General features: G+C 45.4%; 1 protein-coding gene across 1 annotated transcript; it reads right to left on the bottom strand.

Annotated features, from left to right (window-relative positions):
* Positions 1 to 2601: 2601 nt before the first annotated feature.
* On the bottom strand, positions 2602 to 26566 carry LOC115325712 (nucleolin). Its single transcript, XM_029986410.3, has 9 exons — positions 26341 to 26566; positions 26098 to 26224; positions 22834 to 22950; positions 22306 to 22443; positions 22142 to 22174; positions 21302 to 21425; positions 20189 to 20434; positions 14670 to 14791; positions 2602 to 3228 (listed from the first exon to the last, which is right to left on the bottom strand). Exons 1-9 carry the CDS (start codon positions 26392 to 26394, stop codon positions 2804 to 2806), a joined length of 1386 nt encoding a protein of 461 aa, XP_029842270.2. The 5' UTR covers positions 26395 to 26566; the 3' UTR covers positions 2602 to 2803.
* Positions 26567 to 26916: the final 350 nt, after the last annotated feature.

Raw genomic sequence — 26916 nt, 5'->3', positions numbered from 1 at the left:
AGAGTAGCAGCTAGGTACTAAATGATTGCCGTACACGAAGTGTGAAGCAGACGCAGCCGGCAATATCGAGGCATTTATATTCGATGTGATTACAACGCTTGACAACTGACCAAAAGAACTTTAGTAGACTACGATTTTCTGAAAATATACTTGCGAATAATTATGCCTTAAACTTTGTACTTGGTTTCTAGCAGTGATGGGGCACGCCATTCCAACCGACACCATGTAGACCATGTCATTTCGTTCCCTACACTTATACCAACTTATACTATTAATATTTTATGATAGACAGAAACAAATAAGAAACGAGTAGTACTCCCGAAATTTAGATAGTTTGGGAAAGCCACAAATTCATACTCTTGTCATATCTTTAGAGCATTGTCTAAATTTATTAGTTGTAGAAATGGTTCCCAGGATCAAAGTTTCTAAATGTGTTATGAAACTTTTTTTAATAGTGTTCCAGCTACAATAACATTGCCTTTGCCTTTAAGTGAAAATCAAGTACTAATGAGTCGCACAATCCCCAAGCTCGTCCATTATCTGTAGGTAGCTTATTAGTAAACAGTGAAGCAGCTCTTGTGAAGAATCCAGACTGAGTGCCCATGTCATCTTTCCATTCCTCCAAAAAAGCGATGTGTACACAGTCTGTATGATTCAACATGTTTTGTTTATCAGTAACTCATACGCAAATATCCATTACATATAGGTGCACAAGCAGCAACTGTTTTTTTGTGTTAAAAGTTTTTACATTAATAGTTTTTTTGTTTTTTTTTTTGCAATTAAATTGGATTTAGATTTCTGTTTTTATCGTGTATTTAAGAGTGACCCGGACGTCCCGTTTAGAGGTGCATTTCTGCCGTCCCCTTTTTGGTCTAACGGAGCCTCATGTTCCGTTTTCGTGAGCACATGCATAGCAGCTGCTAAATTAGTACTAATAAGCGAATGTAAGAAAACCATGTTTACTTGTTACAAACGTAATGTTATAAAAATAAACATACATATAATACAAAATAAACATCTGGTAGTACCTTTTGCTGACATAAACGTGTGCGGGATACTTTTATATTACTGCATTTGACATGCTTCGGTTGGTAACATTTCTCCCTCGTTAAAAAATAGGGAAGCACCCGAGTTGCAAAATTTTGCGCGTGTACGTTTATCATTTGTGTGAAGCTTATTTTCCCTGCCCCTCGTCCCCTACCCTCCCCCACAACCACCTTGATGTCGTTTTTCTACTCCAAGGATTATGGTCACTTCGTGCAATGTTGCTCTTGTTTATCTACAATATTGTACTTTTGATTGATGTTAATTGCTGGTCTAACTTTTATTACTTTTTGTTACCAAGGGATATTTTAATTTTTTTTTTTTTTAACTTTGGGACCCCTGGCTGAATAAATATTTTATGAATGAACAACTTACTTGCCAATAAAAGCACTTTATTTCACTCGAGAACAGAATAATAAAAAAATAAGTCAGCCGTCATTGCCTGTTGAGATTTTAGTGGATCTGAACCACGTAAAGAGCACTCATATGTAACTGCTAAGGAAAAGCAAAGACAAGCAATGATCCCAGAACAGCATTGTGTTTTTGGAAAAAAAAAAAAAAAAAAAAAAAACACTTGCTGGTCAACTGTCCATTAATTCGGATGTCCAAAAAACTCAATTTCAAGGTTACCACAACAAAATAATAACTCCAAAGGGTGCTCTAGAAATAAACCTCACAAAAGCACAGGGCCAGTGGTCCTGTAGAGGTGTTACTATAGATTCCTTTGCAATCCTGAACTACTGACAAAAGGGCCTTTTAGTTAGTCAAAACCCCTTCAGGACAACAGGTCATGGTAGCCAAACTATGTTCTGAGAGCCTGTCGTCTTTTCTCGTTTTACAGCGGAGCTGTAGAGGGATAGGTTTTCCAGGATCGTGTCCAGTACCAAAGAAATGTCGACACAAACCTTCACGAACCTCTGGACAGCTATTGCCATCTATAAGGGACGGCAGCAACCAGGCAAGCAGTCTGGTTTCTGCTGTCACTCATAGAAGGCAGCAACCTTTTCAGTTATCATAGAAAAATGGATAGTTGGGAGTTGGTGGAAATTCATTGTGGAAACAGCGAGCAAAACAGACGAGGACGAACAAGAGCATGTGACAAGCGCAGCTACAGCTCCGCTGCTCCTCCATTTAAACTTCATTTACACTGTTTTTGAATTTTTAGCAATTGCAATTAGAGTAAAATAAGTACTAAATTTAAGAGAATTGGGAATCAACCGCAAAGTCTGAGCGACGAAAAATAAACTCAGTAAACACGGAATCCGAGTTATAAGCCAATGGGGCTAATCAAGGAGTGCAATGTCATGGTATCAATTTTCTCTTGGTGCATGTTTTCACCAACAAATCCAAGCAAGCACACAGCATGATCCGAGGCTTTACGCTTCTTTGCCTGCTGACCTCGACTGTGCTCTAACTTACAATGAAACAAAGTGTGGATCCTTGCTCAACAAAAGATACCCAATAGGGCTCTCTGTGTGAAAATTTACCTGCTTAAGATAGCGAACGTACAGGTGTCGAAAAAGCAAACGCTTAATATATGCACAGCCAACGCTCCAGTTAAAATACATGACCATGGACAAATCATTTATTACAAACTCCATAATACATATGACATGTGGTACACATAAAGACGTAATGACATGCCAGTGTGGCGGTTCATACCGCAAGTATGACAGAGTCCTGGTGGCGGATAACCCTTGAACCCCATGCAGCAAGCCCAACGGAATGGCACAGTTTCCCCGTGGTGCCTGCAAAACTTTTATGCCCGAACACCTTTCTTTCCGGGAGTCTGCTTGAAACCCAGAGCCTTCTTGGCACCTGGCGACTGCTTGGCACCTGGTGACTGCTTGGCAGCTGGTGACTGCTTGGCACCTTGTGACTGCTTGGTACCTGGTGTGAACTTTGCCCCTAGGGTATTTTTCGGTGTCTTCTTCGGAGTCTTCTCTGCACCTGGTGTGAACTTTGCCACTGGGGTTTTAGGTCCCTTCCCTGCCTGCTGCTGCTGTGGGGTTTCCTTGAAGGAGCTCTCTTTTGCACCCTTCTGTTGCTGCTTCTTCTGGTTAGGTGTCTTCGGGCTACCCTTGGCCGGCTTGCCTGGAGTCTGCTGCTGCTGCTGTTGCGGCTTGTCTTTCTTGAGAGAAGTGGCACCCGCGTTGACCTTAGCCTTTTTTTTCTGTTTGACTTCTGCAAGGTGCAAGAAAGGTTGCAGCATAAGAAACCAGAGTTTTACAATAAGAGGCCTGCGTAAAGAACGGTTATGTGCCCTCTGAAACAGTGGCTCCAAGAAACACACAATTATGGATAGAAGAAACCCACAACATTCGGGTCAACATTGATTTTAGCATTGTAGCTTACCTCTGTAGTAGGTAGAGGAGCTGTTCACAGCACTTATAGGCATGTTATTCCACCCCAAATGATGTGGTTAAATTTATCAAATCAGCAGAAAAGAATAAGATGTGTGCATCGGTGACATTAAATGACTGGCTGGAATAGCCCACAAGCATTGATTCACGTAATTGCAGAAATTCAAAAATTTTTGAGAACCCACGGATTCCCAGAGTAGCCTCGAGGGTTCTCGGAAATACCGAATTTCCTTGACAAGGGAGTTTTACTGAGACTGTTAAGTTTTAGGATTGTTTGGCAACCGCCATCGTGCCCCAACACTCCTCACAAACATAATCTCACTTGTAATTCTGCTGCATATAGAAGAAATTTAGTAGATGAAAGTGGCAGCATTGAGTCAGAAAATGACGTTCAGACATTGGATTCTATTTTCGATAGTGGCAATGGGTTGAACCAGCCAGGACCATCCACGGGTGCATGTCGGTATGTTTTGTTTTGTGCGCCGAGTGTGTATATTGCCTCCATAAGCTTCCGCAGATATAGTGGGCGTGCTCTGAACGCATTAGTTTCCGTATGCAGGGTGTCGACCTCATGTAGACACGGCTTTATGCCATCATCAACAGCAGAATGAGGGGAGTTTTCTTCGAAAAGACGGCCCAGTCCCAACCCTGGTGTAACACTACAGAGTAGCATGAAATGCTTTAATCGGAAGGAAGGTTTCTGCTTCTAGAATTTTATATATTGCCAGAAAAGCAAGATACAAAATGTATGTTGTTGTATTGTCTTTTTCCCTCTAATACCTTGCAAGGCATATGGGATTAAGGGATGACACTACTCCAGAGGACACATTTTTGAACCACTTGCCCCACCTATATGAGTTGTGGGTTATATTCGTGGCACTGCAGGGCGATACCAAGCAAATTTTCAGATTCATATATTCGCCCTATGATGAGTTGCATCAGAATACATTAAACAAAAAGTGCACATGCCTATATCACACCTATATTTAAAAAAGGGTAATGAAAACTGCCAGTTTATTTGGTGAAACCTGAAGCAGAATACCTAGGCGGGTGCGCACAGGCTTCAAAGAAAAAATTCAAGGGTTTCCAAGACTTATCACATGCTCCGGAACAAACGCGTTTGGAACAAAATGGCAGACGTGTACAAATTACACAAAAAAGCTAGATAAGTCACTGAGTATCAACGCCAAAAGTAATAGGAGTAGAGCAGAATGTACGCATTTGTAATAGTAATTGAGTAAACAACTACTGTAAAAAAGTAGCGAGTTACTTTGAACTTACTTTTTATACTTTTGTGGTAGCAAAATGAACAGCAGTGTTGATCAGTGCAAAACCCTGAGAGCCAAAAATATATGCAGTCATTTTATGGCTTGCGTTTTCACCGGAATAGTTAATGTGCTCGCAGAAGCAATTGACTTTCAAAGTTCTTATCGGAGAGTTTTCCCCTTTTGCTCCTAAATACGTTCCCAGCCAAGCTATAAAGATATTCTACCGTGGTGCTGGATGGAAAAGCAGCGTTGAATATCAGAAACCAGCTGTGCAGGGTCGGGTAAGCGAGTGCCAGGATCTTTGGTGTCCATGACGAAACATGCGAGGTTTGCCTCGGCAGAGGGTCTTTTATAACGAACTCTCCTCCTTTTTTTTTCTTTCAGCAAGCTGAGATTGTTATGACGTGGCCCCTCTTCATTCACACGACATTCGGAGAGTACGCCGAGTGAGTGCAGCCGACTTTCAAGGGATCAAGTCTCGCGCCACGACTAAGACCACCCAAACAACTGCGCATCTCATTAAAATGCTAGTGCTACGCTACTGAAACAAAAAAAAGTTTTTGTTTAAAAGAAGTAGAAACGAAGTATACTTCACCACTGATGCTGGGTTCAACAAAAGAATCTCCCAAGGGTGACTCGCACTCCTTGCGGCGACTACGGTATCCTAACACGTCTGACAAGTAAAACGTTTTCAACCAAGAGGAGGTCTCCCTGGCGTGGAAGGCCGGAAAGGATGCGAAGGATTACGTGAACAAGCATTGGCGCTCGCGCAGTTGCAGCTCTAAGCGGGAATGTGCTCCCATGAATTGATTATCTGTGTCTGCATTTGTGGGCGGGGGAGTCCGCCCACAAATGCAAAGGAGTGTACTCAGACGAGGAGGCGACCTTGGGAACAGGTGCCCAGCTGCGAGGTCATTCCAGTTGCCTACCGCTTGAGTCAGAACCTACTGCTTTAGTCAGAACTCACTAAAAGCAGAAAACATAAAAGCAACAACAACCCTCGGAGTGTCCCTGTCTTTCATGGTTGCAGCTGGAGGCGTGGCACCTGCGGGCATTAACGGATGAAGTCAATACCCGACCAAGGCTTGTTAAGTATTACTGCCTGCATTCATGCACGCCGGTGTTATGTTTTGGCTGCTCGTCGCCACCTTGGCCCAAGGACACCTTTGGTGCAGCGTCTACAGCTGCTGAGTACAAGTGCGTGGGAATGGAATGTGAGGGGGCCCCTGTTCGGGAATGCCACTTCATCTGCCGGCGTCTTATTTACTTCTGCGCTCAAACAATTGCGATGAGCAAAATTAGCACTAGATGTTGAAAGCAGTTAGTAATTTGAGTAGAAGTTACCTGAAAAACGTAGGTAGGTTAAACTACTAATTACCCAAATAAAGTTGTAATTGAAAGTCACAAAGTTACTCGGAAAAGTGGTTAAACTACAGTAGTTTAACTATAGTAGTTGAACTATATCCAAGTCTGCAAAATGGTCAGATGTCTATATTGTTCAACAATCCCAGCGCTTTTGTTCACGCATACGTCGTGTGAACGCAACGCCGATGGCCAACGACTTGTTCTAGCTATAGCTGTGAGTGTACTGTGCATTAACGCAGGACAGCTAAACTTTTTTCTGATGTCCAGAGCATTGTTCTTCGAGGCAGTTGCATAGAAGCTTGTTAGCCTCTTTATCGCAACATTGATCAGCTTGCCCTTTTTTTTCTGAGTTCCTTCTTGGTCTTCTTTAACTTTTCTGAAGTAACTGAAAAAGGACGACTCGGACGAAATTGCAAATTCTTCCGCCTCCTCTAGGCTCAACATCTTACATGTGCGCAAGAACCACCGTGCGTCATCATCCCAAAGGCCACAGATGACTCCGTCTCACAGCATCCGGTTAAGGGTCTCACCCAAATCCCAATAAAAGACAAGTAGCTCGCTGAAATCTTGTTGGCTTGACGATTGTAGAATTTCTCAAGGTGACTCACACCAACTTCGTAAGTTAGGCTGTTGATGGACTGCGACTGACAGTGCCCTTGCAGGATTCGCACGACACTGTTGCTCAGTGAGGGCACCAGGAGAGCCCGACATTTCACAGGGTCCGTGACGCCTCTCGAAATAGACTTCCAGGCAGACATGGTACGTGCTCCAGGTACTCGTCGTTTCTTCAAACTTAAGTGGTCGGGAACCCACCTTGACTCTTTTATCCTTCAGCACGGCAATTAATTCTCGTTGCCACTGAACTAACCTACAAAAGGATGTCTGGAGACCCCGGAGTGGCTGCTGACTTGGAACATTTACCCTGATAGTTCTAGCCCTTTCTGCCCCGGCTGCAGTCTCGTGGACATGGGTGAGCACTCCCACGCTAGGCAGTGTTGCAGTGACGTAGCATCCCTTTTCTGCCAGTCACCAACCGGCGTGAGTGCATGTGCCGGTTACGATGACCTAGCATTCTTCATCCCTGCATACATTCATTTGGCCACATGACTGTCACAGTCTTCCTTCTGAAGACCCTTTTCGTAGAGTCTTACGCTCACAACATGGTTAAAAGTAGGGATGCCACAAACTTTTTTCGAACCGAAGTTTCGATGATCGAATCAAGCGGTTCGAAAGGTTCGAAAGATTTCGAATTTTCGAACTTTCCATGTTGAGAAATTTGACGGAAGTCGAATTTTCGAACTTATTACACTAGGAAGTTCAACGCTTTTCGAATTTTCGAACTTATTACGCAGCAAAATTCTATGCTTGTCGAACTGTCAAACTCGATAAACTAAAAAATCGATGATTTTCGAACTTTCAAGCTTATTGCACTAAAAAGTTCTAAGCTTTTCGAACTTGCGAACTTCCTACGCTAAGAAATTCAATAACTTTCTAACTTATTAATCTAAAGAATTCGAAAATTGTCGAACTCTCGATTCCTGAAAAGTCAAAAGATCGACGAACTTCGAAAGACCGGCGGGCGGTTTCATTTGGATTCAAGCAGTGAGGTACATTCGTAATTTCTTTTTTCTCGCAATTTTACATGGGGTGACGCATTCCTTGCGAAAGACAATGCCGTTCATTTCAATTATCTGGCATGCTTGGTTTTAGAAAAAAAGATTCCCGAAGGAGCGAGGAAGGACGACGGGTTTTTGACAATTGTCATTTGTGCCATAATTGAAGCGCGCTATAGCCGAAGCTAAGGTGCCTTCACGCGCGCTTTGCTTAGGGTGATGACATCTGGCCATTTTGTTTCGAACGCTTATTTTTATTTTTTATTCTGAAGCGCGTGAAAGAGCGTGTCCCTGCATGTGCTCGAGGCGCTGACTATGCCACGGCGACACTTAGTTTCCTCGATTTCTTTGTATTTTGCCTGTGAGTGCGTGCTGTCGGCATCGGGTACTACAAACGATGGCATCACCCTAAACAGAAGGACATTGAGGCACCCTAGCCGAAGCTATTTATGGTAGAGATGTTAAACTTTTTAAGAATGATCTATATATAGCTTAGGTGAGTGTTGTCTTAAGATATGATTATTGTTGTTCAAGATGAGTTTTGAATAAATATCCAAACATGTACCTACGGACAATTATGCCCTAAACTTGGTAATTTTTTTCGCCTACATTGTTTTGGTATCGCATTTAAATTAACACCAGAGACAGTACATATCATTACCATCTGCAGAATACAAAATAATGTATTTATTGTTGTTGCTGAGGAATAAATTAACTCATGGGGGAAGATTTCTAAAATTAGTGAAATTCAGCACGTCATAAAAAAAAAATTTTTTTTTTCTCATTATACGTTCTTGGGACGTGTTTCTTTTGGCCTGTACACATTTTGGTAGGAGAAACTTGTTTCATAGTTCTGGACCTCTTAATATGCAAGAATACAACACTTCCGGCGGGTTCTTGATAGCTTTTTTTTCTCTCCAGCGTTTTATTTTTGCATTTATTGTTATGTTTATTTATTGATTATTTTTTACCAATGGCACAGTTATTTAGGTCGAAAAGACATAGCTTTGAACTTTTGAGCCACCGAGCATGTGACGAGTAGTGCCTCCTGAAAACGAGTTTCTAAAGGCCTGTTCACACATGCAGCGGAGCGCAACAAGCATATAAGCACGTGCCGACGGGAGCGTTCACCAGCTTTGTATCGCACCGTCAAAACTGTTGCTCATGGCATACGATAAGTACCTGACGGCGCGTGAGCAGCGTTACATCAGCGCTTCGCTGCATGTGAGTGAGAACTGGCCCCATCTAAGCGATCTTTTATGTAGTGAAGAGCCACAGTAGCTATACATATGCATTATTTTCAGATTAAAATAAGCTGGACCATGCCCTCTTTCCCCGCTGTGTTTTCTTTAAAGGCTCTGTTATACTCCGACGTAACGCATGCGCGCGCGCGAGCGCGTCACAGCGACGTCACGTCGGCGAAAACCCGACGCTCTATACTCCGTACGCCAAAATGGAGCATGCCATATTCCGCGCCGGCCGCGCCGGCGACGCCGGACCAGGATGCATCACGCGCTGGCTCCCGGCAGCCCTCGAGCGGGCAGCGCGGCGAATACGAGCAATAGCAGACGACGGGAGCACTACTGCGTGTGGCGCCATGTTCGAAGAATCCGACTCGGTCGTGGAGAAGCTCATCGAGGGAATTCGTCCTCACCCGTGTGTCTACGACACGATGAAGTTTGAGTACCGTAGACCGGGCACTTGTCAAAGATGTACCGTATGTACATTGACCGCCTACGCTTGCGGCGCAGGCGGTGCACCAACAGTGCAAGCGCGAGTTTTCGTCGGGCAAGGTACGTCCACGCCATCGCTCGAACTTGGCGCTCAAGAAGCGCGAGAATTCTCGTCTGCTATGCGAAATGAAAAGGAACCGGAAATGGCGCACTCTCGCAGGAAGCGCGCCCTCGTAGCCAGATTCTGCGCATGCGCCGCGCTGGCGACCCACCGACGCGCGCCGCGGGAGTCGCCAGGGCCGCCGGAGTATAGAGAGGTCGAATTTTTGACGCGCGCGGCGTGACTGACGTGACGTAGCCGACTTCGGCCAGCGTTCGCTTGCGCGCGCGTTACGTCGGAGTATAACAGAGCCTTAACAGTCCGAAATATCTGGGAGGGGGGGAGAGACTGGAGCTCCCCCCTTCCCCCCCCCCCCCTTTTTCCTCTTCCGACACCACTGGTGTAATAAAACGCTCCTCGACCTCAAGTTGCCCCAGCTTCTGTGCTTTTTGCTCGGCGTTTCTTCCGCCCCAAAAAATAAACCTCCAAAGCAATGACAAAAAAAAAAAAAAAAAGGTCAAGGTGCAGGCGGGGGCTGGTGTATGTCGATCATGATGCAAAATCCCAAGACTGAAAATGAAATTCGCAAGAAATAGTGTAAGAAGAAAGAAAAAAAGGGGACAGGACAACGTCTCAAACTCAGCTGAGTTGAGTTTGAGACGTTGTCCTGAGCTGAGTTTTCAGCTGAGTTGAGTTTGAGACGTTGTCCTGTCCCCTTTTTTCTGTCTTCTTACACTTTTTCTTTCAAATTTCATTCCCAGTCTCAGGATTTTGCATTATGTACAAACTAAACTTACTATATGCCAGCGTCACTCGGGCGGCGTTCGATCGGATTACTAACAGCGTGCAAGGGGGTAGGGTGGCAGTTTGCCAGATCACTTCAAGGTTTTTCTGAACCTCAACCGCCTGCCTGCCCCTGGCCGTTCCGAATTGGATGCGTATCGTTAAACAGTGCGTTCGTAGGATCACTACTTCGTAATGCACGTAAATGACCACCCCGGGCTGGCGGTCACAATTACTGCTCTATTGCGACACGTCACTGCAATGGCAAATATTCCAGCACATCCGTGGCACTCGTCGTCTCATTTAATTGCCTGACCAACTTTGCGCAGTCTAAATATCACACCCAAACTTTTCCAAACCCGATTTCGTGAAAACCAGTGAGCCGTGAATATGTTATTTGAAGCTGAAACTGTGGCGGAACATGAAAACCGGACATCGAACTTTGCGCACTTGGACTTAAAAAAAAAAATCAAAAACCTTCAAAGTTTTTTTTTTTTTTTTTTGTTTTGTTTTTTTTTAAATTTAGCATTAAAAGAGAATCAAAACCTTCGAACTTTATGTAGAAAGAAATTTGAAATCTTCGAATTTATCGAACTTCATGTTTTTAAAAATTCGAAACGTTTGAATTTTAGATTCAAAGAAATTCGAAACATTCGAATCTCTCGAATTTCAAATTAGAAAAGTTCGAAATCTTCTAACTTTATCGAACCTCAAGTAAACAAATATTCGAAATAATCGAACCCGAACTTTCAGAAACCGTGAAAGCTTCAAACTTTTCGAAATCGAAACCCCACGATTTTGAAAAGTTGCGAATATTTCGAATTCGAACCTCCCTACGGTCGAAAATATCGAAACTTTTCGAAATCGAACATCAGTTCGGTTCGAAAATATTGAATCCTTTCGAATTCAAACCTAGGGTGGTTCGCGGCACCCCTAGTTAAAAGCCTTACTATCGTTGTTGCTGAGCACAGTCACATAATGCATCTTGCACTGCTCAACTAAGGTGCTAAAGAGAGCACCAACAGCTCACACTTTTATTGCATTGAATGAACCTTTGAAGTTCTGGCAGGCTTTCTTGTGCGACTCCATCCAAGCTCGGCATCCCATCTTTCTTTGGACCAAGGATACAGCCATGGCAATAGTTGCTTTGAAATGAAAAGTCAAAGACCAAGCCAGTCTAAAGTTTGATCACTGCACCAAACCCAAAATGTGATGACGCGTGGCCGCGCTTCTGCTACGTGAAGTCGTAACTCGCACAGACATCAAGAACATCACCTTCAACGTCTAGTAATCTGTCTTGAGTTTCCTCTTCCTGCACAATCCTCGCAGCCTTCGTGGCATCCTTCACATCGCTTGCATCGACGCATTGAGCACACCTGTTGCCACTTGCTGGTACACGCTCAAATGCATCGACGGCAGCACACTCGTGCCTCCAAAAAGTTGCTTAGCTTTGGAAAGTTATTACTACAGTCCCGACCGAAAACAGACTCGAGCCGCAAGTTTATTCTTTCAAGTCGTTGCCACGGATGTGGAGCCTTCATGATCTTCCCGCAAGAGCCGCAAACGACTAGAAACTGCAGATTCGCTCCAGTTATACCTTCCGTCGACTCTAACCCGCTTTGCGAGCATGTGGAACACGACGAGGCGCTCACCAGACTTTGTACGACCGAGACGTGCGCAAAGCAATGTCTGCTGAAAGGCCGAGATAGATTGCCGTCGCCGATCGGTTCTCGCTTCTCCTCACCGCGTTTCGAAAGTAGAATCTTCCGTTTAGAGGTAGTCAAGTCATCAGCTGCCTCCAGAAGTAAGCATCCACAGAATACGACAAAGAAGAAATCTCCTGGGATGGTTCCGGCGATGTCAAACTGCAGCGTAACTGCGACGCAAGCAAGTCTGACGCAACCGACTTCGGAACTTCTGAGCACTTGCAGGCAATGTGATTTCTCGGTACCGCAAAACAAGAGCGCCTGTCAAAGCTTCGATGTGTATTAGCTTTGACAGCAGGCATACTAAGGACAGAAGTAAAAAAAAAAAAGACAGTTGCAAAATGCAATAAAGTGGACAGATCTGCACAGAAACGTGTACAGAAAGCGTCTCCAGTCTCCCTACGTGCCAAGTATCACGTGACATGGATACAGTGAATCGCAGCACGAGTTCCATTTTCTCAACCAACAGAAGCGTCTGTTGTAAAATATTGCCTTCCGTTTTTTTATACCGGGACGAGTTTCACTGGTCTCTTCCTGTGCATGAATGCATTAAAAAAACAAGTAAATACACTTCGAAAGCCCGCAAAATAATGCTTCGAACGACAGTGCACGAGGTCTAGTAGCCACAAAGCCATCGGGTTTCGAAACTGATGCTTATCCTGGTTCTCTCCATACTCGCGCAAACGTGGCGCGACTAGCATGCGTCACTGACGTGTAAGTAATATTATTTGTGGCTTCGTATTTTGCGGATATTGATAAAACTTTGTGAGAATGGCCATTATTAATCACACATGAAAAAATTAAAGTTCTTAAAATGCATTTCTTTGCAGAAAATTGAAGTTGGGGAAATGAAGAGAATCGGCAATAGGTGACCGGCGTTTGAGCCGGAAGTTTCGTCATCACAAGCGAGGCACCACGTGACTTCACGCTTCCGGTTCGTCCGGTGCCGGTCGTGGTTCGTCCAGCTGCATTGAGAGCCCTTCTAGGTGTAGTAGCCGTGCTGTATTCGCGGTGAAAATAGTTTACAGCTCCGTGGTACGTTGTTCTAACGCAAGCCATAGAGGGCATAAGATGTTCCAGTTCCCGTGAAGCAAAGCATGGAAGCGACAATGGGCCGTCGCTGTTAAGCGAGTGATGGAGCGAGGCGGCCTGTGACAGACAAACGCCGGTGACCGTTTATGTGCGGCCAATATTGTTACAGGCCAGTACAACGTGTTCTCTCTTTCTTTAGGTAGGGGCCGCGGAAAATAACGATCTTTAATAGTCTTCTGGCACCCAACAAAAAGGTCTCGATTAATCCGCGAAGGGGTGAGCACTGCTTGTCGTACAAGGCATCCGCGAGAACGCGGGATGCGATCTCGCAGGCCATCAGTTCATGGCACGACGTTTCGTCGACATACAGTGCCATCGCCAGGCCGTTTAATCGTTACATCGACAGCTCGGGTTAACATTTTCTGTGATAAGCTGCCGCAGACTGTTCCCGTAAAGAGGTGTGAATGGGTCGCTTGCTATAATATAAATAAACAAAAGGACACGCCAGCTTTCTGTAATATGAAGAAACAAAAGCAAATGGGCAGCACCTTCATAGTGACTGATAATAAAGCGCGGTAGTACAACCCTGCGTAGCTCATATCAATATCGGTGCTCGTTTATGCATGCTCTCTTACTCGACATCATTAAAAAACGTGCGGGAGGGTTATGGTAGTTCACGGGGGACAACTTAGTTGAAGTACCAAAAACGCGTGAGTGTTAAAACGCAAGGATTGTCGTGTAGTCAGATGTTGTCGAAACTAACTTTTGTACGGAAGTGGCGTTTCAATCGCGCGAGAAAACATATTACCTGAGTTTGAAACGCCGTCTGACCGACTATATTCACTGTCTTAAACTTTTGGTTGCCGGAAGATTTTCTTACCCAGTTCTAACAAAATGAGAAAGGTATATCCAGACCTCCGATCGGGCATTTCAGCTGGCCGCGCCCCACGGCTTACATTCGCGCCTGTTTCAGTCGGTGATGTGATCTAACGTAACCGTCAAAAATAAACAGAACCAAAATTAAAAACGCTGGCTCAAAAGGAAAACGAAACATCTAACCCGAGTTTTCATGCAAAGATCCGGAAAGCGCGGTGCGAGTGCAGCTTGCCGCCGGCCGCACTCGCTCTGAGCTTTCGTGGCCGTTCTCGATGCTTCTGCGTACCGATTACTACTTAACATATCCGTAGAAGTAACTTGAGACGTTCAGAAGTGTGTAAGTCACCCAGCACCAGAGGAAGGTGGCCCGGATTGATCGGGTTTCAACACCGCCACACGCTTCCATAGCCGTCATGGGGCTGCGTCGGCTGCTAGCTACGAACCGGAAGTGAAGAATACCCAGAGTGCTTTGAGGCTGCTGCCAAACGCCGGTCACCTATTGGAGGCCGTGTACCAATAAAAGCTTTTGTGTTAGTTCCACAAACTTTGGCAATTAAGTTTTTTTGTTTTTTTCACTTACTATATAATAAATACCTTATTTGACATTTACATTATTGAACAGAGAATTCCTTTAGCTACATTTTGGTATGCATTGGGAAACCTAGTAAAGTAATTTATGGTTACAATTTTTTTTTTTTACAAAAATATTTATATATTTATTTATATATATGTATATATCTTTTTTTTGCAGTAAGGAAAGAGTTCATAACATGAGTTGAAAGGAATTCCACTTTTAAGCATGAAAGAAAGAGTCCCCAGAAGAAGCGTTCATCAACCAAAACCTACCCTGGTTAGAATGGTGGACCGCCATGGCAAACTGCAAGTTCTGTCCATTGAGGGTCCTGCACTTGGGGTTTTTCAGAGCTTTTATGACATCCTCACGAGTTTGAAACTTCAGTTGTGCATACCTGAAAAATATCATACAATAACATAACCATGCAATACTTTCTGTGTGGAGAGGACTGGCATTCATTTGATAATTCTATTAACTGTGTGCGTGCCAGCAACAAATCTGTTTGCAAAGATGGGTGGGCACTTAGAAAATTACAGGCAAGACAAAAGTAAATGTCAGATTGGAAAGTTGCTGTGCTCAACTCAATGGCTCTTTCCCTCAGCTGAATTGAAATAAACAAACATACTTTGGCGATAAAAACTTGGGGCCAGAATGCAACCTCGTCTGCTCGAATTTAGCTTCAGGGTGTCCCCATAATGTTTGCACCAGAGAATGGCATACTGGCATTCTCAGTGGAAGAAGTCTCGTGGAAAATTGCATTGTCACTTTTTGATGAGGTCAAACCTTCTTCCACTTTACAAGATAGCTATAACAGTTAACGCGTTCAATGTGCGAGTGGCCATGTGCATAAATAGTGGGCAATGTTCATCGATAAGTCTTTCCAACTAATACTTGTAAAAATAACATGGACATCTCTTTTGGGGTTTTGTCTCCTGTGCAATGCACCAGAGAAATTAAGGGAAAACATGGGCCTAAATTTCACTTTTTTTTTTTTTTTAAATTCATTTTTCAGATTTGAGGTGTCCTAGAGAGTTTTCAGGTTTGAGGTGCCCTAGAGAGTTGAAAGTTTGCACAATACACATACATCCATGTTAAATCTCCCCTGCAAATCTCGTTTCAATCGTTTGAGTAGTTCAGAAATTAAACCTGTAGCCAGTGCCCCCCCCTTAACAATTAAAAACAACAACACAAACCATTGAGAAAGGATGGAAATAGGACGGCTCCACAAAATGCCCACTTCCTTCCAATGAGCCGCATTTTGTCGTGTTGATGGAGAGCGCCCGCCCCATTTGCCATCTGATTACACAGACGCTTACCGTAATATCCCGAGAAATAGCACACCTAAAAGCAAATACAAATCGGGTGAAAACGAGGAGTAAGCTAACTTTCAGTGAGCGATAGAGAAAAATTTTAAGAATGCTATTTTCGTATCTTGTGACCTGCCAAATTTGTTTTCACATTGCGAGGCAACGGAGCATAGACACCCTTCCTTCCCAGTCAACAATGTTTGCTCATCTAACTAACTCCCTTTCTGCCAGGCCATTGCAATTACTAAAAACATCTTTTAGTGTATAAAAAAAAAAAAAAAAAAAGATGCAAATTGTGTTATAAATAGGATTGGGCTATCTTTCAATGGTGGAGAATTTTTGGGATATTACGGTAGTTATCAGCGTCGTTTTTGGTGTTGGTATAACAGCAAAGCATGGCAAAGGGCTCGTCGTCAATAACAGGACTTGGAGCCGAGTGCAATATAATTTTTCACAAAAGTCTGTTTAGCTGGTGCATTTATCAGTACTCAAACTTTATAATGTGGGTTTCAGAAAAAAAGAAAAAATATTAAGCCCAGAAAAGACATTCTTTCTCTGCTCGGGAAGGAAAATTGCAAAAAACCTTCTGGTTGATGCTGCTACTCCCAGATGGTGCAATATAAACCAAAGACTTCTTCCAGATGAATACCCGAAAGAACATCCAGCAGATGTAAGCATGTGGACTGCAAACAGCAACGTCAAAACAAACAATTTTTGCCATTTTCATAGAAAAAAAGTAATGGTCTTTTTAGGTTTAACTTTATTTTTTAGAGCGCAGCTCTTAGGGGCCCGTTCCCGGCTTGAGCGGCGTCGGCGTAACCAAGGTCATCCCAAGGTCACGTGGCCCCCCAAGGTCACCCCAAGGTCACGTGACCCCTCCCCCAGGGTCACGTGACACTCAGTCACGTGACCCCCGAGGTCACGTGACCACCCCCAGGGTCACGTGACCCCCGCCGAGGTCACGTGACCTCCCCGATGACGTCATCAGATCCGCATCGTCATCGTGATCATCACTGATGACGTCATCAGTGATGATCACGATGACGATGCCGGTGAGGTCATCAGTGACGTCACTGATGACGTCATCAGTGATGATGACGATGACGATGCGGATGCCGGTGACGTCATCAGTGGCGTCACTGATGCCGTCATCAGTGATGATGACGATGACGATGCGGATGCCGGTGAGGTCATCAGTGACGTCACTGATGACGTCATCAGTGATGATTACGATGACGATGCGGATGCCGGTGACGTCATCAGTGACGATGACGTCATCGGGGAGGTCACGTGACCTCGGCGGGGGTCACGTGGCCCTGGGGGTGGTCACGTGACCTGGGGGTGTCACGTGACTTCGGGGGCATCCGCATCGTCATCGTCACAGATGACGTCATCAGTGACGTCACTGATGACGTCACCAACATCCGCATTGTCATCGTCATCATCGCTGATGACGTCATCGGAGTCCGCATCGTCATCGTCACTGATGACGTCATCAGTGACGTCACTGATGACATCATCGGCATCGTCACATGACCCCCCAAGGTCATGTGACCCCCCCCAGGTCACTTCATCCCCCCCAGTACCCTTCCCTCCTCCTCCTCAAGAGCTACGCTCTAATTCGGTGTTACAGGGATTTGTAAACGGCTTTCACTTTTTTTAGAACCTACACTCATGAAATTTTAGTATGATAAATACACCACGTAAAGAAATCTTAGTGAAAAGTTTTAATGGACTCCGCTCGGTGGTTAATTCATACTAACTTTTCTTACGCCCAAATAGTCTCTAGAAACGCCTCGTACAGTTACTATCCCGCAACGAGGTAGAGGGGCTTAGAGCAATAACCTGGCAGCTGAAAGTGACCCCCAATTGGCTGATGCCATGGTCGACATTTTTTACCACTAGACATGTGAACCTTATAGTTTTTACATCTGGATTTTAACGAAGTACCGCACAGAAATAATTGCTTATTGATTTTTAATAACAGTACTAACGAGATAAGTTATGTTTCGTTTGTTTACGTCCAAAATGTGCTTTTAAGACAAAAACTCGGGCAGCTTCGCGACGCCTCCGCTAAATGCCGCCAGCCACGGTGCTGTATTTTGGGTTTTATCGGAGCTAGACACTGATCACTGGGGTTCACAGCATTGAAAACATAGTTTATCGTGTTCTTTTACAGAGATCACAGTACAAATCTCGGCTCAGTTTTGCGTAAAAGCCTTTTGTACGGTCACGTGTCTTTTGTACAGTCACTACTCTTTCGCACATGAACTTCTTGTAGAGCGCCTCAACTGTAGCGATGACGCCCTGATCGAGAGGTCGGCTTTTAGCAGTGGTGTTTGCCGGCAGAAACTTCAAACTGACTGCGCTTAATTGTGGCTGCACATTGTGAGCACTGCAGTTGTCCAGAGTAAGGACAATGTGCCATTTTTCTGCGACCATGGCCTCATCGAAACTTTTCAGCAAACTAGCAAAGAACTATTGGGTCATCCAGGCCTTTCCATTTGCTGTGTACACCACAGGCAGACATTCTCACTTCTTGAAGCAATGAGATCATTTGTAACATGGATGGCTCTGACAAGCGCCGCTTGTCGGAGCCATCCATGTTTGCACAAAACGAAACCGTGAAACATTCCTTTGAGACTTTGCGGCCGGAACAGGGTTCACCTCTCATCGCGAGAGTGCGATCGGGAAGCATGTTGTAGCACAGACCAGCTTCATCAGGATTATAGATGTCTTTGTCCGCATACGCAGAAAGCATTGTCTCAAGATGTATGCGAAACCACGCCTGGATGCTGGCGTCGTCGACTTGCCCACTTTCGCCCGAGATAACTTCGCAGCTAATCCCGTGGCGATCTTTAAACCGCTGGATCCATCCGTTGAGGGGGTTGAATATTTCGCGCTCAAACAAATGTCCAAAGGACTTAGCTTTCGCTTGTAGCATCGGGCCACTCACTGGGACGTTCTTCGCAAAACCACCTAAACAAGGCTTTGTCGACATCCTCATACTTTGACGTACAATTCCTCTTTCTTGAGAGTGACGCAGAATCTTGCTGTAGCTGCTTCTTTACCTGCTCCCGGTTCTTCCAGACAGAAGAAACCGTTGTGTCAGCGACGTTGTACTTGGCCGCGACGGAAGCTTTTTTTCATGCCGCTTTCGACATCTTTGACGATGCTCTGTTTAGTTTCGAGAGACAGAGCTTGTCATTTTTTGGCCACGGGAGACAAAGATCGGAATGGACGGTAGATTTCCGCACGATATGCTTGATGCGATCCACACGCGGTCTAAACAGACGACATGGAGCAAGTAAGCAAACTGCAAAAAGCGAAACTAGAAACTATCCAGCCTGTCCAGCCTTCATTTTGCGCACGTGCGCGGTGTAAGAAAGGAGGTTGGTATTGCGTCACTTGAGCGAGGGGGTGAAAGGCTTGGGGGTAAATCGATGAGGCTTTCGGAGTTGAGCATGCGCGTGCGTGTGTCGGTCGCACCTCACTATCTCGCTGCGTTGTAACTCGCTGCGTAGTCATTTGTCTTCGCCTCTCTCTTTGCTTCTCCTCGCTTCTTCGAGCAACCTCCTTGCCATCCTTGCCCCCGCGAGTGCCGCTTGCGACTAGCACCGTTATCTAGTGTCGCACATGGAAGCGTGCTCGCTGCGCCGGTCGGTCGGCGGGCTGTTCCAGAAACTGCACTATAACCGGTATTTCCCTTTGCGCGCCTGCATATTAAGCAGTATGCAATTACATGGAATTGTATGGGAGGCGAACCGGTGGTTGAAAAAAGCCGCGTTATACCCGGTCCTGCACTATAAGCGGTTACTTTGTAAGTGATAAACTGTACTAGGGTGCCTACATGTTCCTGCCGCTCCGCTGTTTAGGGTGGCGACAACGTTTGTGATACCTGTTGCCGACAAACCAGTGTTGCCTACCTCGTTACCATGGCAGCCTCCGCTGTTTCGTCGACCATTTTGTCACACTCGCCAGTCGTGCGCTCGCGCTACTCCGCTAATCCTCGTTAGGGCTAGGGAGCGCCCACCGCTCTCATTCCGACGGCGAGGTTTCGGCGTGCGATGTCAGTCTGTTGCGTTTCATTTTGTCGAGGGGACTCACGTTTCGATAAACGCAACGCATACTTCCTGCTCGCAACTTCAAAGTATGAAACACCCGAATAAAGAGAGCGACAGCCACGACGACCGCCATCCCGCTGAGCCTCCGACTCCTCTTATGAACGGAAACGGAAGTGGCCTCACAGTGTTGCCGGTGTGTCGAAACTACGAAAACTCAACGTTGTGCACGTTTAGCCAAATGAGAAGTGGGTCAAAATGGCGGTGGGAGAGGATCTGGGAAAGGGTAACAAGAAGTTGGCGCCACCCTAAAGCGGAGCGGAAACATGTAGGCACCCTAAACTGTACCAGTTTATCACTCACTCGTTGCTCCCCCGTCACTGAGGGCAGACGGAGAGCAAGAGGCAGCGGTGCAATACTGACCCGTCGGCAAAGAACTTGAGGACCTTGGCGGCAGGGAAGAGGGAGGCAAACTGGCTGCGCTCGAAGCGGTGGGGGATGCCCCGCACGTCCACGAGGTTGTAGCTGAGCGTGGGGCAGTTGTCGGGAGAGCCCCACTTGTCTCCGCAGTAGGTCACCGTCAGGCTCTTGCCCTTCAGCTTGGTTGCCTGGAGCTTCTTGACGGCTGCCACCGCCTTCTCCGCGCTCGGGTACTGGACAAAGGCGTACCTGCAAGTGCGCAAGCACTCCCGATTAGTTCGCTCAAGGTCCAGGCCCAGGCCAAGAGCATAGAAACTCTCAACTGGGAGTGCAATGCCGTCAAGAATGGGAAATTTGGATACACTCGGTTTGGATACGTTTGTATCCAAACCGAGTTAGGATACAAACGTGCCATTTCCTGACCCACAAATCGATTAGAATAGTTAGCATTAAGTGACTGTATTGCAACGGCGCCGTGGCGTGCATAATGGGAAAAGAACGGTGAAGTGAATGTGACCCTTATCCCCCACAGGTCTAAAACACTGGTTTAGCCAAACATTGTCTAGTCAAAACAGTAAGGAGCAGGTTGTACAATTCTTGCTTTGCTTTAGTGGAGACATCAATCACGTTAAGTGCAACGATTGTAAGTCTGGAGTATTTGCGCAATTAGCCTTTGTCCTATTTGCCTCGCTGACACCAGTGCATGCGAAAACAAAATGAGGCGCCCGTCTTAGCTTCCAAAATGCACGTCGGAGTGCCTGTGTGGCAGAGTGGTTCCTTCCCTACTGATAGACTGCAGGCGAAGATAGCTCTGCATGTTGTGTTTGGCACAGCTAAGTGGAAACTCCCCGCACAAGGAGCAGCCCTAAAGGAAGTTGGCTACATGCTCATGCCATACAATTAGGGGCAAGTCGTTTCTAGTTGCAGACGGAACGAGAAGGGCAGGCAGATCCTCCCAACGTCCGACCTATGGCACACGCTCTGTGCCTTTCATCGCGATCAAAGTCCACGAGACGCCGGAGCGTCGTCAACGGCCGAAGCTCCTTGCTGCCGTTCCCACCCAGTCGGTGATTACGGACAACACAACAGTGGAGCACAAACAAGAAGGGAACGTACGATAACTCGTTCGGTCGTCCCTTGCCGCGGATGTCGACGCAGCCCTTGCAGATGGACTTCAGGTCTTCCACCTTCGTATCCTTCGGCAGGTCAGACACCTTGACGTCGCGCAGGTCACGCTCCCCTGGAAGAGCGATAATATGCAAAGTTGCGACTGAGGCTGGTTCACGCATTTACGTTTCAGTGTGATTTACTGCGCTGCAACTGCCCGAGACCGCTCACAAGAGAGCAGACTCTCACCACCATCCCTTACTACCACATGCTTGCTACTGCAGTCGATCTAGACTTGAAAATTCAAAATAGGAACAGCCTATAATGGGAGTCAAACCAGTTTGCCTGCTACGACGGAGAAAGGGAGGGAAACCTAGCGGGAAGCTGTCCGGCGAATGGCACAAGACATTTCTTACCATGTGATCGTCAGAAATGCCCCTTGCACCTATCATGCTTCGGACAAGGATGGCCAATCGCCTGTTTCTGTCACCGTTGGCTACGCATTGCCCGAGCGACAGAACGCTTCACTGAGCTCAGGAAACTTGCGTCATAGTGCAAATTTCATCTAAAAAGCAGGCAGCCCTAATAATTTACATTACGAAGTAAAGATAGGTCATGCGGGAATATTTTGCTTCATTTAGTTTGTCCATTACTTTTGGGTAATTTGGACAGCTTAGTAGGTCCCGCGAGATTCAAATTAGCGAGGTTACACTGCAGTGATTTGGAAATTTTGATTAACTTCAGTTGTCAGCTCTACCCAAGATCCTGGCAATCAGGGCAGCAGAACCGAGACGTTTATACAGAGCAATCCACCAAGCTCGTGTGAATATAGTACCTTGGCATACTTACGGTAATCCACCACAAACGAAGCCGGGATGTGGTCTGAAAAATAAAGACTATTTTAAGAAAAAGAGCATGTCATAGAATATGCACTATTAGCCAATCCCCAGCAATGAAGAAATTTGAGCAGGCTTGGGAAACTATTAAAAAGGATTAGAAAGAGTGAAGGGTACCTTCTAGACAAAGCTTCTTGGGTGGGGATTCGCCACCCGGCTCGGCCTTCCTCTTGCCATTCGTCAAAGGAGTGGCAGGTGTCTGCTGCTTGACATGAGTCTTCTGCAGCTGGGCCTTGGCTGGTTTCTTTGCAACTTCTTTGCCCACATGAAATGGAACATTCAAGGTCACTTGCAGGTCCTCCAGGAGAACTAGCTAAGGCAGATGGTATGAAGGGCTCCATGCCTTGGAAAATAGGTTGCATTATTTTCCACAAGCATTCAAATTGCACACAAATGCATTTTGGGGCCTACTGGTTTAAAATTCACTAGATTTCTGACTTTCCACATGGCACTTGAGAAAATGGCTTCTTGATAAAAGCCCTCATTTGTTTAGTTTCCTTCAAAGTGAAGACGTGAAGAAATGTACAAGCCATTGAACATTTCTCAAGAAACCCAATGAACAAGTGTTTTTAACTTCAAATTGAAGAAATGTTTACACAAGATGATACAGTCAAGCTTCATGTTGCTCCACAAAATATAACTCACCCTCCTCCTCGTCTTCATCGTCCTCCTCGTCTTCATCGTCCTCATCTTCATCATCCTCCTCACCTTCATCATCATCATCTTCCTCGTCAAGTCCTTCCTCACCGCTTTCATCCATTCCTGTAAAAGCATGTTCAACCGGGTCAATCACAGTACTTACAGCTCCATTATCATCAACTATGGTGCAACTAAATGATAACCCATAGCCACTGAGATGTTTCTCAACTTAGGCATAGCACAAAGTGAGAACAAATGAAGGACCGTACCCAGGGCTTTAATCATTAGAGCCCTGCATATCCGCGGTATTCACACTAAACTGGCAAACTGGATAAAAATTAATCAGATTTGGCGGATTGTGGATGCCAGGGGCTGCGGATCAGATGTCCGCGGGTCCAGATCAATTTTTGCCGAGGCGGCCCATAAACGTGTTTTACCACATAGTGAAGAGTGAACAAGTGGGTATTACTATGAAGTGTATCATTGAATGTACTACAGGGGCAAAAAACTCTCTTAGATAAAGGGTGTCAATCAGGGAGTAAATTATTCTTTATGTCTATAAAGTTTTAATTCTCACCAAATATCACTTCAGAACACTATCTCGCCAAAAATTCTGTCCCTAGACAAAGTAAAGAATGCAGGAGCATCAGTCATCCCGGGAAAAAGCGTGTTTTTTCCCGGGATGACTGATGCTCCTGCATTCTGCAAAAAGGGTCTGTTTTTTGAAAGACAGGTTGCGGTTTGGTAGTCTTGTGCTACTGCTACCTTAAGTACAGTTGGACTGCTTTTGAGTCAGCTAGATTGAAAGTAGCTCGAGTTTCGTTAATTGCTCTAAGCCCCCTCCCTCCCTCCCTCCCTTCCCTTCCCCCCCCCCCCCCCCCCCCCCCCCCCGGCTCTTGGAAGTCTTAAGATTTTGTCTGCGGCCCTCAGGCCGGGTCAGCCTGGCCACCCCTGGAATATTGATATTTTCCCAGTGGTGCACTCGTTCCTCTCCCACTTTTTTATTGTTTGGCCTAAATAAAATGACAGAATGCTATTCGTCTGTCCTTCGTCAATTTTCATGCTTATAAAATATGCATCTGCTTGAGGTGGGTTTTATAAAGCAAAAAGGAAAAATGTATGTTAATTTTCTTCTTTTGGAGCATCATCTTCTGGACAGAGCGTAAGTGTCACGGACTCCAAGACAATCTCATAACTGCAATTCTGAGCAGAGCCATCCACAATCTAGGACACATTAAAAGAAACTTGTTTTTGGCACCCAGTGACGTTCGATTGTTAGCTTATCTTATACATCCTTTGTTCATTCACAGCTAGAATATGCTAGCATTATTTGGAGTCCCTGGCAGGATTACTTAATACAAAAAATTGAGTCTGTTCAGGATAGGGTCGTTTATTTTATTTCACAGTGAAACTGTAGACTCGTGCTTAAATATTTTTGTGTCAGAGTCCTCATGGAAAAAAAAAATCTTTAGCAAATAAGGTAAAAAGTGCATACATCATGCATACAACATACAGCACAGCACTTGTTCCAATAAAGAACAAGCATAAAACAAGCACCCAGACCAGTTAATTCATGATAAAGTGCTCTTCATAACAATGCGAAGCACAAGCATGTGGTGCTTGTTTGCCGGTAAAGATTACTGTTGTGCAAGCTGCCGCGTCGACGGCAGCCTGTGACGTGGGGAATGATGTCACTAGCCTTTCGTATACAAAACAAGAACCCGGTTAGCAACTGATTTCATTGTTGTTGCAGCACCACTATGGATAGGCCATGGCAATAACTCATCAACTCAAAAGTCCTGGCGATTACCTCATCAACTCAAATACAAAGCATGTGTCATATTTGTTTTTAACCACTATTTTTTGTGAATCTCTTTCGACTGGTAATGTCCTTCATGACTGGAAAAATAGCCGTGTCCTCCCCATACCCAAGTCTGGAAACCAAAATTCACCTTTAAATTACCCGCCTAGATCACTGACCAGCATTCCTTCAAAACTTTTGGATCATATGCTCCAATGTTATTAGATATATTGAATCTAATAACCTTCTACCTGTAAACAAACACGCATAGTTCCGGCTCCTGAAGAGCAGCTTGAATACGAGGAGCGGCAAAGGGGAAAAAACGGCAATACAACCGGCGGCGGCAAGCTGCAACGAGCGGAGGCATTTGGTATAGTGCAGTGGGCAATCGTTGCAGGTGATTTGTGCTGGTCAAGAATCACCAAGGAGGCAATGTTTGCACTAGCAACATTTTATTTAACGTCCCGTTAGTTTAAGTAGCTGCCCCAGAGTAGTCGTACACGAATGAAAAGAAAATCTAAATGAAATGACAACCCCAGAAACCAGATGCAAAGCGAGACTTGGAAACTGTTCGAAGAAACGCTCACACGGTTGTGGATTCCTCTAGGTGCATAAATGGTTAAAAACTCTGTGCTATGTAGCGCATGCACTTACATTTGCTACATGCAGAAAAAATATATGGGGATATCCAGCTTGCCCCTGTCATGGGTTTAAAATTTTATGTAAGAGTGCCTGCTAAAAGGCTTGCGAGAGCACAGCATTGTAGCCGGGCGATGTCACGTCCGAAAGAAACCATTCCCGTCGAGTACACAGGTCCGCACTCGCTGAATGAGACGTTCCCAGTGTCAAGTTGGACCGAAGCTGCTTAGGCATGCAACATAGCGACACCCGACTCCATAAACACAACACCGTTCACAACCAAATAAGAATGAAACTGCTACCGCTGACATTAACAGGAGACATCAAAATAATAAAGCCATGATTCTGACGCCTCCCGCGGTTTCATTACGTTATAATAATAGAGCAGTTTATTTTCACGTCTTACGGAAGTGACGTCATACACCTGAAAATAATTTTGAAGGCGGGCATCGAAATAGTCACTGCCTAGCGAGAAACTCCAAACAATAACCCCCTAGCCAGGTTTAACAAAACGGGGAACACTGAGAAAGCCAAAATTGGGACTGTCCTTGATTATGAAAATTTCAACCTTCAAAGGAATAAACTCTTTTAATAGAGCTTTATTTTGAGCACGAGTGGAATACACCTGCATTCACCTGCCCGGCTTCCTTCCTCCTTCAGGAAACGAAGAATTGACATGCAATTAAGCGAGGCTAGAGATTCCGCTTTACCACAAACATGAACTAAGCACGCGTCTGCCATTGCATGAATGTCGACAAGCCAAGTTTTTCTACGAAATTATTTGGTGTATATCACGAAATCAGGTAGGGCACACTAAAGTATGAACTTGCCTTCACTCAGGTCGGAGTCTTCAAGCCCCATATCGTCCTCATCATCGAGGTCGTCGTCGTCATCATCTTCATCATCGTCTTTCTGGGCTGGGAATGCTGCCTTTTGAGGTGGGGCCTTTTTGCCAGCCTGTAAAATGACCACGGAAGGAACGTTGACGTTCAACAAACGCGTCCTGCCAACCACGTGGTTAGCACGAGCAACAGCTAAAACGGGACGAAGCGTGAAACAAACCCTTTACTTACCGGCTTTCCCTGTAAAGTTGGTTTTTGCGCTTTCGGTGATTTCTTAAAAGCCATGTCTAACACTGCAAAATTATTAAACTGATGATTGGAAAGCAAGCACGCTGTTCTAGCAAAACCAACGGGGTCCAATTCGCCGCACCAAAGACCGCGTAAACAACGTTGCCAGACCGGACTCGCTGCACATGCGGCTACAGAGTGGCCAACCGTAGAAGTGTAAAACTGGTAAACCCCCCAGATGAGACAAAATGGCCTCCCGTCAACCGCTTACGGTTAATTATAAATTGAAAACAAACAATCCGAAGATTCCAAAAATTTAAACTGCTTTTAGGACTAAAATACGTAAAAATAACCACTCTTAAACTTCCGCAGTAAAGGAAATTAGGAATTGAGAAGATGGCTGGATAGCGCGTCTCCGGATGTATGATCTCTATGCCGGTAGGTCGCTGCAGCGAGTGTAACGGAGTGTGGCCACCGGATGGCCATCTTGCATGTGGCCAAATCGCGTTTCCGCTAGCGTTGCAGAGGCTGGCGGCAGCGTGCTGAAGACACGTACGTTTTCTACATGTTCGTCGTCAT

The sequence above is a fragment of the Ixodes scapularis genome, unplaced genomic scaffold (assembly GCF_016920785.2).
Source record: "Ixodes scapularis isolate PalLabHiFi unplaced genomic scaffold, ASM1692078v2 PGA_scaffold3__209_contigs__length_174095766, whole genome shotgun sequence".
Taxonomy (NCBI): Eukaryota; Metazoa; Arthropoda; class Arachnida; order Ixodida; family Ixodidae; genus Ixodes; species Ixodes scapularis.
The sequence above is the reverse complement of the archived record's forward strand: the minus strand, read 5'-3'. Positions and strand labels throughout refer to the sequence as shown.

Excerpts from the sequence above, each read along its gene's own strand:
- LOC115325712 (XM_029986410.3), bottom strand. The coding sequence starts at position 26,394 with ATGGCTTTTAAGAAATCACCGAAAGCGCAAAAACCAACTTTACAGGGA. Across the intron at positions 14,792-20,188 it reads CTCAAGTTCTTTGCCGACGG|GTATGCACAACTGAAGTTTC; the intron begins GTCAGTATTGCA and ends GATATTTTTCAG. Across the intron at positions 3,229-14,669 it reads GGTCCACCATTCTAACCAGG|AAGTCAAACAGAAAAAAAAG; the intron begins GTAGGTTTTGGT and ends TGCACCTTGCAG.